The sequence below is a fragment of the Acomys russatus genome, chromosome 23 (genome assembly GCF_903995435.1).
Source record: "Acomys russatus chromosome 23, mAcoRus1.1, whole genome shotgun sequence".
NCBI lineage: Eukaryota > Metazoa > Chordata > Mammalia > Rodentia > Muridae > Acomys > Acomys russatus.
In genome coordinates, this window is record NC_067159.1 from 5,017,037 (window position 1) to 5,031,169 (window position 14,133).

The window sequence follows — 14,133 nt, forward strand, 5'->3', positions numbered from 1 at the left end:
ACCATTGGCTAGATCTGGGAAGGGGTTTAAAGTTTACTTCCTGTATTGTCCTTGGCTGGTGCCTTAGTTTGAGCGGGACCCCTGGGCCCAAATCTGCCTATCATATTGTTCTACTTGTAGATTTCTAGGACCCTCAATGATCATAATGAGTGAGTTAACCCAGAAGCAGAAAGAATCAAATGGTATATACTCACTTATATCTGCATACTAGCCCAAGGGGCATGTCCCACGAAAGCCTTCACTTACCAGGAAACTGGGACAGAGGGGAAGGCATCCTATTGGGACTCTAAATGAGAGACGCGTGGTCTGTATTCTTTATGTACTGGGGTGACCCCATTTCAGCCCTGAACTATCTGAGCTCTGGAAGTGTTTCCTGCCTGGTCCAAGTGGGAGGGGAAAGGGAACGGTGTTTAAGATACCTCTGAGAGAAGAGAGTCTGGATTCTCAAGCCTGCCAGAAGGTATACTGTGAACTTCTTTGATGGTGATAATTAGGTTAAGAAGTGGTTGGTTACACATGTGGCAGACTTTGGTGTGAGACTCAGTTGCGTTACAGTGATAACAGACTTGGTGAAGACTGTATCTAGCGCTCTCACCTGCTTCACAAGCCAAGGGGAGACTAAATGGAACCTGACTACTACCACAGGCTGGACATGGACCTGAAAGATAACCTGGGATATATTAGGCAGAAGACATACAGACACACAGACACAGACATACACACAGACACACAGACACACACAGACACACACACACACACACACACACACACACACACACACACAAAACCTTCTCTTTCTTTCCTTTATCCTCCCCTACTCCCATCTTGTTGGGGATGGATCTTGAGGCCAGGCCCCCGTGCATGTTAGAATTCTGCTACTGGGCCACATTCCTACCCCTCCACAAAGGTCTCTCAAGTACTTTTAAAAATCCAAATGGCCCAGGAGGATGTCTCCTTTGTGAAGAGCAAAGGCACAAGGCAAGGACAAGGTAGGCATACTTTTCCTATTCTCTCCTAAACCCTGCTGAAAGAGAAAGAAGACAACTCTTAAAAATTAGGGGAAAAAAATCTATCCAGGACCCTAGAACTCAAGAAACGGCACAACGGTGTGCTCCCCACTTACTCCAGCCTCATATACAAGACTAGATGTTGGAGAAACCAGCAGATCAAAAGTGGCACACAGAGAAGGCCCCAAGCTGCCATAAAGGTATTGGCTGAGAGCTAAGTAAGCACTGCCAAGTACTGTTAAGACTGTCAGTGTCATCGAAGAGCTCACTGTGGGTACTCAGCAGTGCTTGGGTTTCCTCCAAATACACTGATCTGGTTAGGGCTGTGCTGTCAGTTTCCTTGAGCCTGAGACTTCCAGTGAAGCAGTCACTGAGCGACACCCAGCCAGAACAGCATCGTGGCGGCCCTGCTGCTTGAACCACTCCAGGTAGAAAGGGCTCTGTAACTACAAAGAATGCTGAAGCTATGACCCTTCAAGAGGCCTCGTTCAAGTTCTGACAAGTCAAAATTACACCTGCTTGGGAAGTCTTTGAATCGGCCGTGACAAGCCTCGGTGAACTTTGCGTTGCCCTACCCAAGGTGCAGCTGTTCTCGCTCAGGATGTGGGGGGGACTAAGCCAAAGGTTTGTGATTGGTGAAGCTAGAAACCGTGCCACAATGAAGGAGCGCCCAGTGAAAATGCCTGTAGACAAATATACAGGCTAAAGCCAGCTCCTAATGAAAAAAAAAATCCCCCAGATACTTTATACAGACAAAATTATTCTAAAGCTTTTGTACAACCAGAAACAAATGAAAAAAAAATATATTAACTTGGAAAAGAATCAAGCAAGAAGAACCAATCCAATCCACCCCAATCTCATTAGTAGCAATATTAATACAATCCTAGGCCAGCCGGCAGAGAGTTAAACCGAGCGAAGAAAATGGCTCACAACCAGTCTCCAGCAATACGATTCTAGTTTTTATGCTGTTCTTCAAGTGACAACATCTTAGTTTAGGAGAAAGCACCTGTAGACAGGAGGAACTAGGAAAGAGTGGGAGGGAAGGGAGACCACACTCTGAAAGGCTGGAGCAAATCCACGTGGAGCACGGCAGCCACAGCAGCGTCAGCAGCGTAGCTGAGACATCGCAGAATGGTTTGGGCAGGTGTTGCCGTTTGGAGAAAATGGGCAAAGGGCAATATGGCGGGTTTGTTTTTTGGGTTTTTGTTTTGTTTTGTTTTGTTTTTTGTTTTGGTATTGTTTTTTGCTACTTCATGTAAATTTAGTTATTTCAAATTAAATTTTTAATTAAACATAAAAAGGATACTTGGCTGGCAAACTGAGGGATAACTTTGGTAGTAAAATAATTAAGGGGCTGTAATAATCTATAAATTACTGAAAAGAGATCTACACAGACATACTTTTGATAGATATAAAGACCAAATATGCAGACACATGGGGCGCGGGGATAGGAAAAGATTCCAGCTTTCCGAAAGAAGCTAGGCCTCTCACGGGGAAGGGTGTGCTGGGTTAAGAAATAATCATTTGGCCTGTATTAACATCATCGACGCTGGTTCACACAAGAATCCTGGGTGGTCACTGAGCTGTGGGCGGAGATCAGGTAAACATCATTGACTGTAATGGTAAAGTCAGTCCCCATCGAAGTCTTATTTCTTAAAAATGAAAGAATAAGAACTGTACACAGAGTGGGGAGACTCAGATGATTCCTGGAAAACATGAAGTCAGTATCACTAAGACAGAGAGATAACTGAGACAGCACACAGCGGGCACACCCAACATACACAATAGCCCCGTTTGTCTCAAGGGGAGGAGTACAGATGGTCTAAAAATAATGTCACAAAGAAAACGAAGGTGAAAGGTCAGACGATATTGAACAGCTGAGGACGACTAATTGCAATCGAGGATCTCAGATCAGATTTGATATATTTCGACGAGAAAACAATCCTGTCGCGGGAGGTATTAACCAAACGACACAACCGGAGGTGGACAGAACACAAGTTCTAGCTAGGTAGCAATCCGTTAAGTTGGTATCTGAGGTGTAGCTGATAATTCTAGCTCTGAAATCGATAGGTGTAATTCTCCTCTTTGTGAGAGAATGTCATTGTTTTCAGGAAATACTGGAATACTTAGTGTGAAGATACTGGTGTGTACGACTTTAAAATTGGCTGAAAACCACAGACAGTGAAAGTCCTGCAGAAGCAAGTATTAACAACAGATGACACAATAGGACTTAAAGGTTCGGCTTTTTTTCTATCTCCATTCTTTAAGTTAGTTTCCTTCCCTCCCCTCTCCCCCAGAGTGCCAGACAAGAACAGAACCTAGGGCCTTAGATATTTCAGGCAAGCATATTACTACTGAGCTATATTCTTAGCTCTGTCAGCTTGAAATTAGTCACAAATAAGGGCAAAAAATACTAGGCTACTGTTGCAAATCAAGAAGAAGCTAAGAGATGTGCACCCCAGTGTGGATGCCGACTACACCCCAGTGTGGATGCAGACTGTACATTTTCTTTCTTGGAATCAGAATGAAGAGCACAGACTTCCCAGCTAAGACAAATCTAGATCCAAATACCAACACTGTTCTTATGAGTTAAGCTTGACCTTGGAGTCTTGGTCTCTCCATCTGTCAAACGGAGAAAACATCCTACCCCAACCCCATAAAATTACTCTGAATAAATAAGACAAACCTATAAAATGTCACAATGTCTGGTCTATAGTAAACAAGCAATGATGCCACTTGTCTCTTTAATAGGCTAGTGGTGGGCGGTACCACTGTTGCTGCTGGGCCGCAGATGTACAAAGATGATCAAAGCATGCTTTTGTAATGCTGCCCTCACTAGACTGTTCTCAGCTGCCTCATCTCCGGTTGGCTCCGCAGCACCAGAGTCTCCCGGTCAGCAGCAGCCCCTCAGAATAGGGTTTCCTGCCTACACCTGGGGCACCATCTGTACTTTATCCTGTGCAAATTGTCCTGTGTCCACATACAGCATGGGGCTGAAACACAAGCTCTGGGGGGGCGGGGGGCGTGGCGGCGGGTTACAGAGGGGCCACTTACACTCTTCGCTTTACTCTGCTAATGTGGGTTTTAATTGGAGTTTAAAAGGAGTCTACAGTCAAAATAGGCTCTTTCGGGATGTATATACCTTATGCCACCTGGCTGGTTGGGTGACCTACTTACCTCAGAGGCAATAGAGGTGAAGCTACTGCTGAAATGTACATGCTTGTGGATCTCACTGCCATTGGCGGTCAGAAGCCAGTTCCCGAAGGCCTGGTCTTTGCCGTCTGACTGGTTGCTGTGGCTCTGGTTGGGCAGGAGCTCGGCCATGTCCCAGTGGTATGGTGGTGTAGCTCCAATTAGTGCAATGAGGATGGCTTCTGTGGCCACATAAAGCTGAAAGCAAACACACACAGAATCAAATGCTGCAGACATGGGCCTGTGCATGGAAAACTTGGGAAGCCCCCAAACCTTAACTGTGACACAGTGATTGAGCTGGGGATGTAGGGCTATTGGTGGAGCGCTTGCCTAGCACTGCGTAACCCATGCGTGGTGCACCACTTCCGTAATCTCAGCATTTAGGAGGTGGAGGCAGGAGGGTCCAAAGTCCAAGGTCATCCTTCGTTACACAGTGAGTTCAAGAGAGCTTGAGGTACATGATGCCCTAACGGAAGAAGACAAAGAAGAAAAGGAAGAAGAGGAGGAAAGTGGGGGAGGAGCTAGAGAGATGGCTCAGCAATCAAGAGCACTGGCTGCTCTTCCAGAGGACCTCGGTTTCATTTCCAGCATCCAACATGGCAGCTCAAAACCATCCATAATTCCAGTTCCATAGACTCCTATACTCTTTTATGACATCCATAGGCACCAGGTATACATGTAGTACACATACAAACATGCAGGTAAAACATATACACACATATAGCAAAAAGAGGAAGAGGAAGAGAAAGAAGAGGTGGGGGGGTGTGGAGAAGAAGGCGAAGAGGAGGAGGAAAGGAGGCGGGATGCTCTTCTTGCTTCTGTTGTTTGTGTTGTTTCATTTTAGCTACAGAAACCCAGGAAGAAGAAAACGAAAAAGCATGCCATGTTATGAGAGGGCCATCAGCAGCCCACTTGCGGAGCACTTTGTCCTTCTGTAGTCAGTCTCTTTTTCCACATCTGGGATGCGTCTGATGCTGTGGGCCCTTGTGTGACGTTATACAACACTGGCCGCAAAGGCCACATCGTCACTGGCTCTGGTTCAAAAGACCGATATTCCAGTTCTTTCCTTCTCGGCACAGTATTTTCAGCTCAAGTAACCTGATACTGTGAGCCAAGAGGCTCTTGTCTTTAGACTCATAATGTAAGCAAGACACTGTTTTAAAATGTGGCATGCAGCTCATAGGACTCCATGGTTCATAATCTCAGGCATATTCAGATTGCAAAGTGTAGCTCTATTGAATCTTTGTTTAATCCAACCATAACTGTCCACTAACAAGGAAAAATATAGCACCAGTTCATTCAAGAAATATTTCTCGAACACACATGCCATCTGCTGATTGCGCTAGTTCTGTGGCTTCTCACAGCTGGGTTTATGGGGTGCTGGGCCCTATCAGACTTTACTGATATGGGCATCTGTTTGGGTTAACTCTTATTGTTGGGTGACTATTTCATATTTAAAATTCATGAAGAAAACACATATTTAGTCTACAGGCTAAGAAAGTCTTATTTTTAGGAAATAAGATCCCTGTTAACTTTGAGCTTGGCCCCAAAACACCATGAAACAGACTAAGTGTCTAAGAGATACAAAGTGTGTGATTCCTATCAGTGTGTGGCCATGAGGCCCCTTGCTGAAATGGCTGACTGAGGCTCATGAACACAGGGACCAGTCCACCAAGAGGCATGTTCAACTGAAGAGACACCAGCAGAGCCACTTATCAGTAGTAGACGATGGAATTAGTTATGGGGAGAGTCAAGGAGTTGTGACATTTCATACATTGTAACAGAAGTTAATGCAAACCTGGCTTGTGATTTCTCCCCTCTTGAGAGCCGGGGGATACAAGGCAGTCCCAATCAATTTTGAGCCAATGGACTGTGGACCTTTTGGGAGAAAGGCAACGCCACCATGATTCTGTATGATGCGAGATTTATTATAAGGTACAAAGGAAAATATGTTCCTAGGCTTGCATACTTCATGGACCTTATTTGCATACTATTAAGGACATTTTAGAAGAGGAGGCAATCAGCTTATAAAAATAAAAACCTTAATAATCACAAGAACAAATAGATTACACATCTAGCAGTCGCTATAATTACAAAGCCACTTTCATCCACTTAGTAACTGCCCCTCTGATTACAATCTGCTGAAATTTAATTGATGGGTATAAAGAAATGAAAAACATGGGCCAAGGGAATGCAGGAGATGACTCAAAGCACAGCCTTTCATCAGGCAAAACCAACTAGCCGCATTCCCTCTCTGACTGCGCCTCCCCCCACCCCCCCCCCCCCTCTCCCCCATCTACTCCTGTGCATCCTGCTCTTTCCCCTGGAGGCACCACCTCCTGTCAGCAATGCTAGAGCTGCTCTTGTTCTCTGAAAGTCAGCTTCGTTCACCTGCTTCCTCACCAACTCAGCTGCCTCTCCAGTGGCCCAGAAGCTCTGCTCATGCATATTTGTTATGCCTGCTTCGTCTTTGGGGTTCCAAAGTAAATAACCCAAGGTCCCCACACTCAATGTGGATGAATAAATGGCCAGGAAAGACACCAATGATAATAGCACATGCTTTTTTATAATACAAGCCATGTATCATTCCTAGCCTAGGTTTCTGCTGAATATATGTTAGCACATAATATTCTTATCTTGAGTGCTCTAGGATAAGCAACATTCCAGATAGAAGAGGAAATGCTCTAAAGGGTCCTCTCATCTGAGATGTACCTCATTATGAAAGACAGAGCATTCTTGGTGAATACTACAGTTGGGGGAAAGCAGTTGAAAATGAATGGGTGCCATTATACCACCTTATTCACAAAGAATGACGGAAATGTTGTAGTCAGCATTATGTGTCTCAAGCAGCGCGAGCTTGCTCCATTGCTAGCCCTCTGAAGAAGAATGAACACTTTCCAACTTTCTCATCCTCTCTGCCTTCCTCCCACTCCTCACAGCGTCTTCTCGGTTCCCTTTATAGACAAGCATAAGTGTGCATGAGCACATACACACTTGCACGTTCAAGGCCGTTAATATACGGGTCCATCATTTTATCTTAACACAAAGGCTACAAGTGTGCAACTCCTCTATGCAGTGCCAGCCCTTGGTCATGCTCGGCTTTGCTACTCATCAGGGAGACTCAGCAGGCAGGTAGCAGCCATGCTGTGTAATAAATGTCACGCAGGGCCACCATGAGATTAAGTCAGAGGCATCAGGCTCAAAGTCCACAGTTATATGAATGCCAGTCTTACTTACCAGAGCACAGCCTGGGGTTACTCGGTCATAGGAAGTCAGAGATGACACTACCAGCTATGGGATGTACCACCCACACAGAACATGGGGGTGTTTTTCCTTGGTTCGCCATTTATGACTGTGACACATTCATACAGTTCATACCCTACTCTGTCCCCCAGAAAAAAGCAGTCTTTCATTTTTCACTCTCGCTCTGACATTACCATGTGTACACTCACCTACATTTTTGTCTAATGAAATCACACCTATCAGCAGAGGGCCTTTAAAGCCACAGTAAGAAACCACCGTCTATTCTCCTTCCGGGTGGGACTAACAACATCTCAGATAAATCATTATCTCCCCTGGCTCCAGCTCCGGGGAAGAACAAGTGCCACAGATGGCTGGATTCCCCCAACTCGCCGCCCCCCCCACCCCCCGCAGTGTAATTACAATTACAAAATGACTCAAGGGTATTGGAAATTTAAGTTTCTGAAAGTGAAGGTTTCTAAAGTAATTTTATAGTAACACCATTATGGGCTTTATTGTACGTCTCAGGAAACCATCACAACCCTGCGCAGTGAAGTCATGGCTATGCCTGATGTTTACTCTGTGAGTTGGAACAAGATACGAGGCAATTACGGTTTCCTGTAACATCAAAACCAAGATAAGAGTGGGGTTACTTAACTTTCTAGACAGATCTTTTTCGGGGGAATATAAAGAGCAAAAACCAAAGTTGATCTCATTGCTGCCATTACCACTAGTCTTTCATGCGCTTAGGACTCAGCTGTTTAACTGGTCAACCAGAAATACCGTGGGAAGAAGCCCCTAGTCACGACAGCAAGACCACATCCCAGTGTCTGGAGCAGAGAGCATTATTGGATATGGACTGAGTGACTTACTGGTAAGGATGTATTTGAAGGGTTTGAGATATGGAACTCACACATTCTAAATGACTGATGTCTCTCTTCTCCACCCCAATCCAGTTCGAGAGCCTGAAACTCCTCAGGAAACCCTTCTGGTCAAAACATATTAATGGATGCAGGATTATTTTCCTAAAACCCAGTTGCTAACTGGTCCGCACCCAAGCCTTCTGCCCTGGCCTACTCACCCCCCAGGTGTGACTTACGGTGTGCTGGGAGTGCATGTGGATCTCAGACCTGAGCCTGAAGCTCAGCTACAGTCACACCTCTCTACACCTCACAGTTCAACTTGATGCTAATGGCGTGTCTGTGCCTAAGGCACTCCCATCTAACTAGCCTCTCCAGAGTGTCCAATGGGATACTTCTGGACTGAGCAGCATATTTGCATGTACTATGGGAACAGTATACACCAGGGCTTCCCAAACTTTAATAGGGAGAGACTTTCTAGATCAAGGGTGCAGACCGAGACTGTTTCTCACCATTGCCAAAACATATTCCGAGTCACTTGTTTGCTCATTTGTTTGTTTTAATGTATGCGTCTTTGTAAATGTATGCCACAGTGTGTGTGTGTGTGTGTGTGTGTGTGTGTGTGTAGGTCTGTCAGTGGAAACCAGAAGAGGATGTGAGATCCCTGAGCTGGTTACAGGTAGTTGTAAACTGCCTGATATCGGTGCTGGGAACCGAACTCAGGTCCAGAACTTTTAGGAACATCACATGGCTGAGTTTGGAGGAAACGGTAATAGTTCTAGGTTATTTCCATGGAGGCCTAAGAAGTGTGCTATTATGTAACGGTAATGTTTTCTCCTTGTGCTTGAGAAAGGTGGTGTCAATCAACACGCAAGAGGTGAAGTCCAAGGACAAAGAAGGGTCTAGCACTGCAGTGTATGGTTCTAAACCGGAAACGAGAAATTGATAAGCAAGCTAAGCTATGGTCATATATAGAAGGTCTTATGCTGCAATTGTTACAAAATTAAAATGTTAACAACTATGGCTGTTTCAACAGGCCTTAGCACACCGATGCCATGTTGAAGGCATCACTCTGACCTTAGAACCCAGCACCTAGGCACCAATAGCTGACAAAACAGGAAGAAAGACCTAACCAATCAAAGACCTAGTCCACAGTTCCAGGACCCAGAAGTCCCTAAATGCACTAACCTTGCTTTTTGGTTTCTGTAGTTTTGCTTCTTGCTAACTGTTCTTGCTAACCAAAGTGTGTCAGCTGGGCTGTGGCATATATGCATTATAAGACAGAGGACGGTGAGGTTTGAGGCTGCATGACTTGGGAAAGCTCCCTGTGTAGCTTATGGCCAGCAAGACAGACTTTCTACTGGGCTTCGAGAGCGCCTTCCCCATGTGTGTTCTTTAGTGGACTTACCTCTACACACTAGCAAGGCATCAAAACATTGCCCAGAGACAAAACCTAGTGAGAATATACATTTCTGCAAAAAGACAGCTATGCACATATTTAAAAATTCTGGGAAAATGTGACCTTGGTAGACACTCTTAAGAACTGTTCGGTTTTGTTTTCTATAATCTCTCCTCTCTCCTCTCCTCTCCTCTTCTTCTTCTTCTTCTTCTTCTTCTTCTTCTTCTTCTTCTTCTTCTTCTTCTTCTTTTTCTTCTTTTTCTTCTTCTTCTTCTTCTTCTTCTTCTTTTCTCTCTCTCTCTCTCTCTCTCTCTCTCTCTCTCTCTCTCTCTCTCTCTCTCATATAATCATCAAACACTATCTGTGGCATGCCCATAGTTCTTAAGAATGCAGACACTGGTTTGTTTGAGCTTTTGTCAAGAAAAACATACAGAAGATTACCAATATGTGTGCCTTTAGCTTTGATTACCTATTGTCATAAAATAGATTTCAACTGTGGTGAGGACACAATTTATTGTTGTAAAAACCTCTGGGTCTATGAATTATGTCAATTATTACATACTAAGTGTTGAGCAATTTTAAGAAAACCTTCAAACTGAAATCCAAAAGGATAGTTATAAACGCTTCTTTAATTAACTTGTTCAGTCTATACCAGACTCATATTCACATACGTCTGATAAAGTATTGAATGCTAAAGACTAAAAACCCCTGTAAATTTGCAAAACAGGCTTTCATGACCAGCCACCTCCAAAGGCCTGTTGATGACTGAAGAATCATTCACTCAGCCTTTTTTTTTTTTTTTTTTTTTTTTCCCCAGCAGTGATAGGTGTCAGGACCAGAGTTCTCATCACATCATCTGCTTTCATATTTGTAATGACTTCTTTTGTGCTTCCTTGGAAGGTGATACCTGTTCTATCAGGGCACTGTCAACAAGCTATGGGTGGCCCTGCCAGGTATGCTGTGCAGATCTAACTGCTGTGGAAGCATCAACTCCCGCTTCTTGAGGTATTCTGGACCCAAAGGAGCCCTCTGCAGTGCCTGGAGCTTCCTGTATCTTCCCAGCCTCCCCAAGAGGAAAGCATCTAAGGAATTTGCAGCTTGATCTGTGTTACCCACATGCAGTCCAAGGTGCTGGATGCTCTTTTTGTGCACTACATAAAGACCATCTTTGTATTATTCAAGTGCTGATTTCTGTGCCAGCAGAGAGCCGAGTACAGGCTGGACTTTGGTATTGTTACCTTCGGCTGCATCACATTTTCTAAACACTCCCTCCAACACCTCCAGACTAGTTTTTAATAAAGAACTGAACAGCCTATAGCAAAGGCAAAAGAGGAAGGCAGGACTTCCGGCAGAGGTAGGAACTCTGGGAAAGAAAGAGGAGGAAGGATTCACCAACCAGATGTGGTGAAAGAAATAGGGTGCCCAGGACTGGGAGACTGAGGAAAGGTAACAAGCCATGTGGCAGAACGTAGATTAATATAAAGGGATTAATTTAAGGTAAAAGCTAGTTGGGAACAAGCCAAAGCAATGACCGAACTTTAATAATAAATATAAAAAGTCTCTGTGCCATTACTTGAAAGCCTGTCATCCAAAGAAAAGTCTTACTTTACCAAGGCAACCACTGTTTCCGTGACCATGCTGAGGTAAGTATGGCTCAGGGCCCTGCCCACTTAAACTGGTATAAGCAATAGGGCCAAAAGTTCGCAGTTCATCACAACCCTCAGGAAGCCTGTGACAGCTGTTCTTGGTTGTCAACTTAACTACATCCAGAGTAAACTAAAAACCAAGTGGCTGGGTACACCAGTGGGGCATTTTCCCCCCTAGGTTGAATCATTTTAAGTGGGAGGAGCCTCTTTAAATGCAGATCTTTTTAGGCGGGAAGATACATCTTTCATGTGGGCCATACCTTCTATTGGCAGCCTATATAAAGAACATGAAAGAAGGAAGTTTCTGTTCTTTGCCTGTCTGCTCTCCTTCTTGCTGGCAAGTCCATTCCTCCACTGGCATCAGAGCCTATTTCTTTGAGATTCAGATGACCAGCTTAGACGCTCAGCTCCATGGACCAAATAACTACTGGATTCTTGGACCTTTTGTTGGTAGAGAGCCATTGTTGGAAGCAGGCTGGACCACAGCCTGTCCTGTGTGCGCGCGTGCATATGTGTGTGTGTGTGTGTGTGTGTGTGTGTGTGTGTGTGTGTGTGTATGTGCACATATGTGCACGTGTGCATGTACGTGTGTGTTCCTGACTAATTCAAGGCTCAATCAAGCTCTAAGTTCGGGAGCAGCATTAACCTTACTCCAATCCACACAGAACTCTGGTAACTGACTAGTCATCGTGTTTTGAATTCACCGTTAAAAAGCCCTTACTAGGTACGAGCAGGTTCTCTTCATGGCCGAACCCCTGTGTTGCTGTGGGCTGGACTTAGACTATGGTATAGTAAGGTCTTCAAAGTGCGTGTGGTGTGGCGCTCATCATTTGTTTATCGCAGGAGCTTCTGAATAACCAGCTATCATATCAGACACATATCGCATGATAAACTAGTCTTCCTGTGGAACTCCTGATGAGGAAGGGGCATGGTGACAAACACAGCCCACACTTACAAGAAAATCACACACTGCCCAAACAAACAAACAAACAGACAGACAAACCCTCTAAAACCTGGCAAATGCTGAGTACATGTCAATCAAAGGTTTGTGAGCCAAAACATCAGGAAGGGATTTCTCGGGGAGGAAGTATATCCTTAGGATTCTTGGTCAGACAGAATATTGTCAAAGAAACCAATATACATGGCGATGAGACATTGCAGTTACAGCCCTATGTCTGTATTAAATAATCTTTATTCTGCTAAGAGAAAGAGTTCCATGTGTCGCCACTGGAACAATTTTTCTGGCCAGTGGTAAAAATCAATTGAACGCTTGAAGATTTTAATGGGAAAAGAGAATCAATAAGTCGACTTTCACCTCGCTGCCTCCCTTACTGCTGCAGCGTCACTGAAATGTTGAAGCAACTCGTGGCTCTGGTTACGTCGCTCCGTGGCCAGCAAGCGCTTCCCTTGGAATAATACCAGCCCACCCGTAACTGCCGGCCTAGCTGTCACACCCCACTTCACCGCAGGAATGCAAGCCTCGCCAGCAGGGAGCCTCACCTTCAGCCCCTGGTGGCAGAGATCGAACTCAAGGCCTTGCCCACGCTGGGCTTTACCACTGGCCTGCATGCCAGGGACTCTCTAAGTAGCTCAGGCTGACTTTGAATTTGCCTCAAGGGGAGCCATCCTTCTCCTGCCTCGGTTTCCACAGTGCCATTACAAGAGTGATGCTAGAGGGGAACCGGGGTGGGTGGGGGGGCTGCGGGGGGACGGGAGAGAGGGAGGAATGGGAGGATACAAGGGATGGGATAACAATTGAGATGTAATATGAACAAATTAATAAAATATTTTTTTAAAAAGAGTGAAGCTAGAATCAAGGTTGAGGTGTACAAATGGGTTCTGAAACCTATACGATGAACCACACCGTGTAAATGGTATCGTTTCTCCATACCATCCGTCTAAAGCTGGCCTCAGCTGAATAACCCAGCAGAACTTTAAGCCAGAGAGAAATAAATCCCATGCGTGGAAAGCTCTCTTAAAAGGAAGTCCCCCCAAGCTAGGGATGGCTGAAGGAGGCCTTGCTAGATCAGGAGGGTTATCCGCGCTGTCTCTTAGACTGCAAGATTATATAGCCACTGATGGGGTACCGACTCCCTTTCATTTTGGCAGCGGATCCCAGGTAGTGGTTTTTCATCTCTTAATTAGCTCCCGGTGCTGAAGTGTCAGTGCCAGGCTCCGGGGTGCCAGCCTGTGAGAGCTCAGTGGCTGGCCCGCCACCACGCGGCGCCAGCGCCAGACCCCTCCTGCCCTGTGCTCTCGCGCCACACCTGGGGCACCCGAGCTGAGTGCACCCCGCGGGCCGCGGGGAACCGGGGACTCACCTGCAGCAGCACGGCCAGCAGGAAGCACAAGTACATCTGGTAGAGGCCCATCTCGCCTACCGCCTGGAACGCCTCCTCCACCTCCATGGCGGGCGGGGGGCTGAGGACCCAGCCGCCACAGCGCTGGAGCTGGAGACCTGGCTGGGAGGACCGGGCACCCGTACCGAGGACTGGGCCAGGCGAGAACGGAGGCCCGATCGGCGGGGACGGGGACCGAGGCGGGGACAGGGGACCGAGGCGGGGACAGAGGGCCGATCCGGGGGTGGAGGACCCGGCGGCGGGGCTCAGGCTCAGGCCCAGGCCGGACCCTGCTGCCGACCACGTCCCGGGGAGCAGCGGAGATGCTCGGTTGCTCGCCCGGGCGCGGCCTCGCCGCTTCCTGTCAGAAGTGACAGGAATTTTTGGCGAGCGGTTGGCTGGCGCACGGAAGGGAAAGAGGAAGTGGGTGCGGCGCGGGCGGCCACGGGG

At 46.2% G+C, this 14,133-nt stretch overlaps 1 protein-coding gene across 1 annotated transcript in view; it reads right to left on the bottom strand.

Moving 5' to 3' along the window:
• The window catches only part of Slc22a15 (solute carrier family 22 member 15), a 56,940-nt gene extending 43,133 nt beyond the window's left edge, over positions 1-13,807 (bottom strand). The window contains 2 exon segments of the mRNA XM_051165461.1: positions 4,185-4,397; positions 13,666-13,807. Of these exon segments, the coding sequence (XP_051021418.1) occupies positions 4,185-4,397; positions 13,666-13,752 (300 nt within the window). The 5' untranslated portion in view covers positions 13,753-13,807.
• Positions 13,808-14,133: the final 326 nt, after the last annotated feature.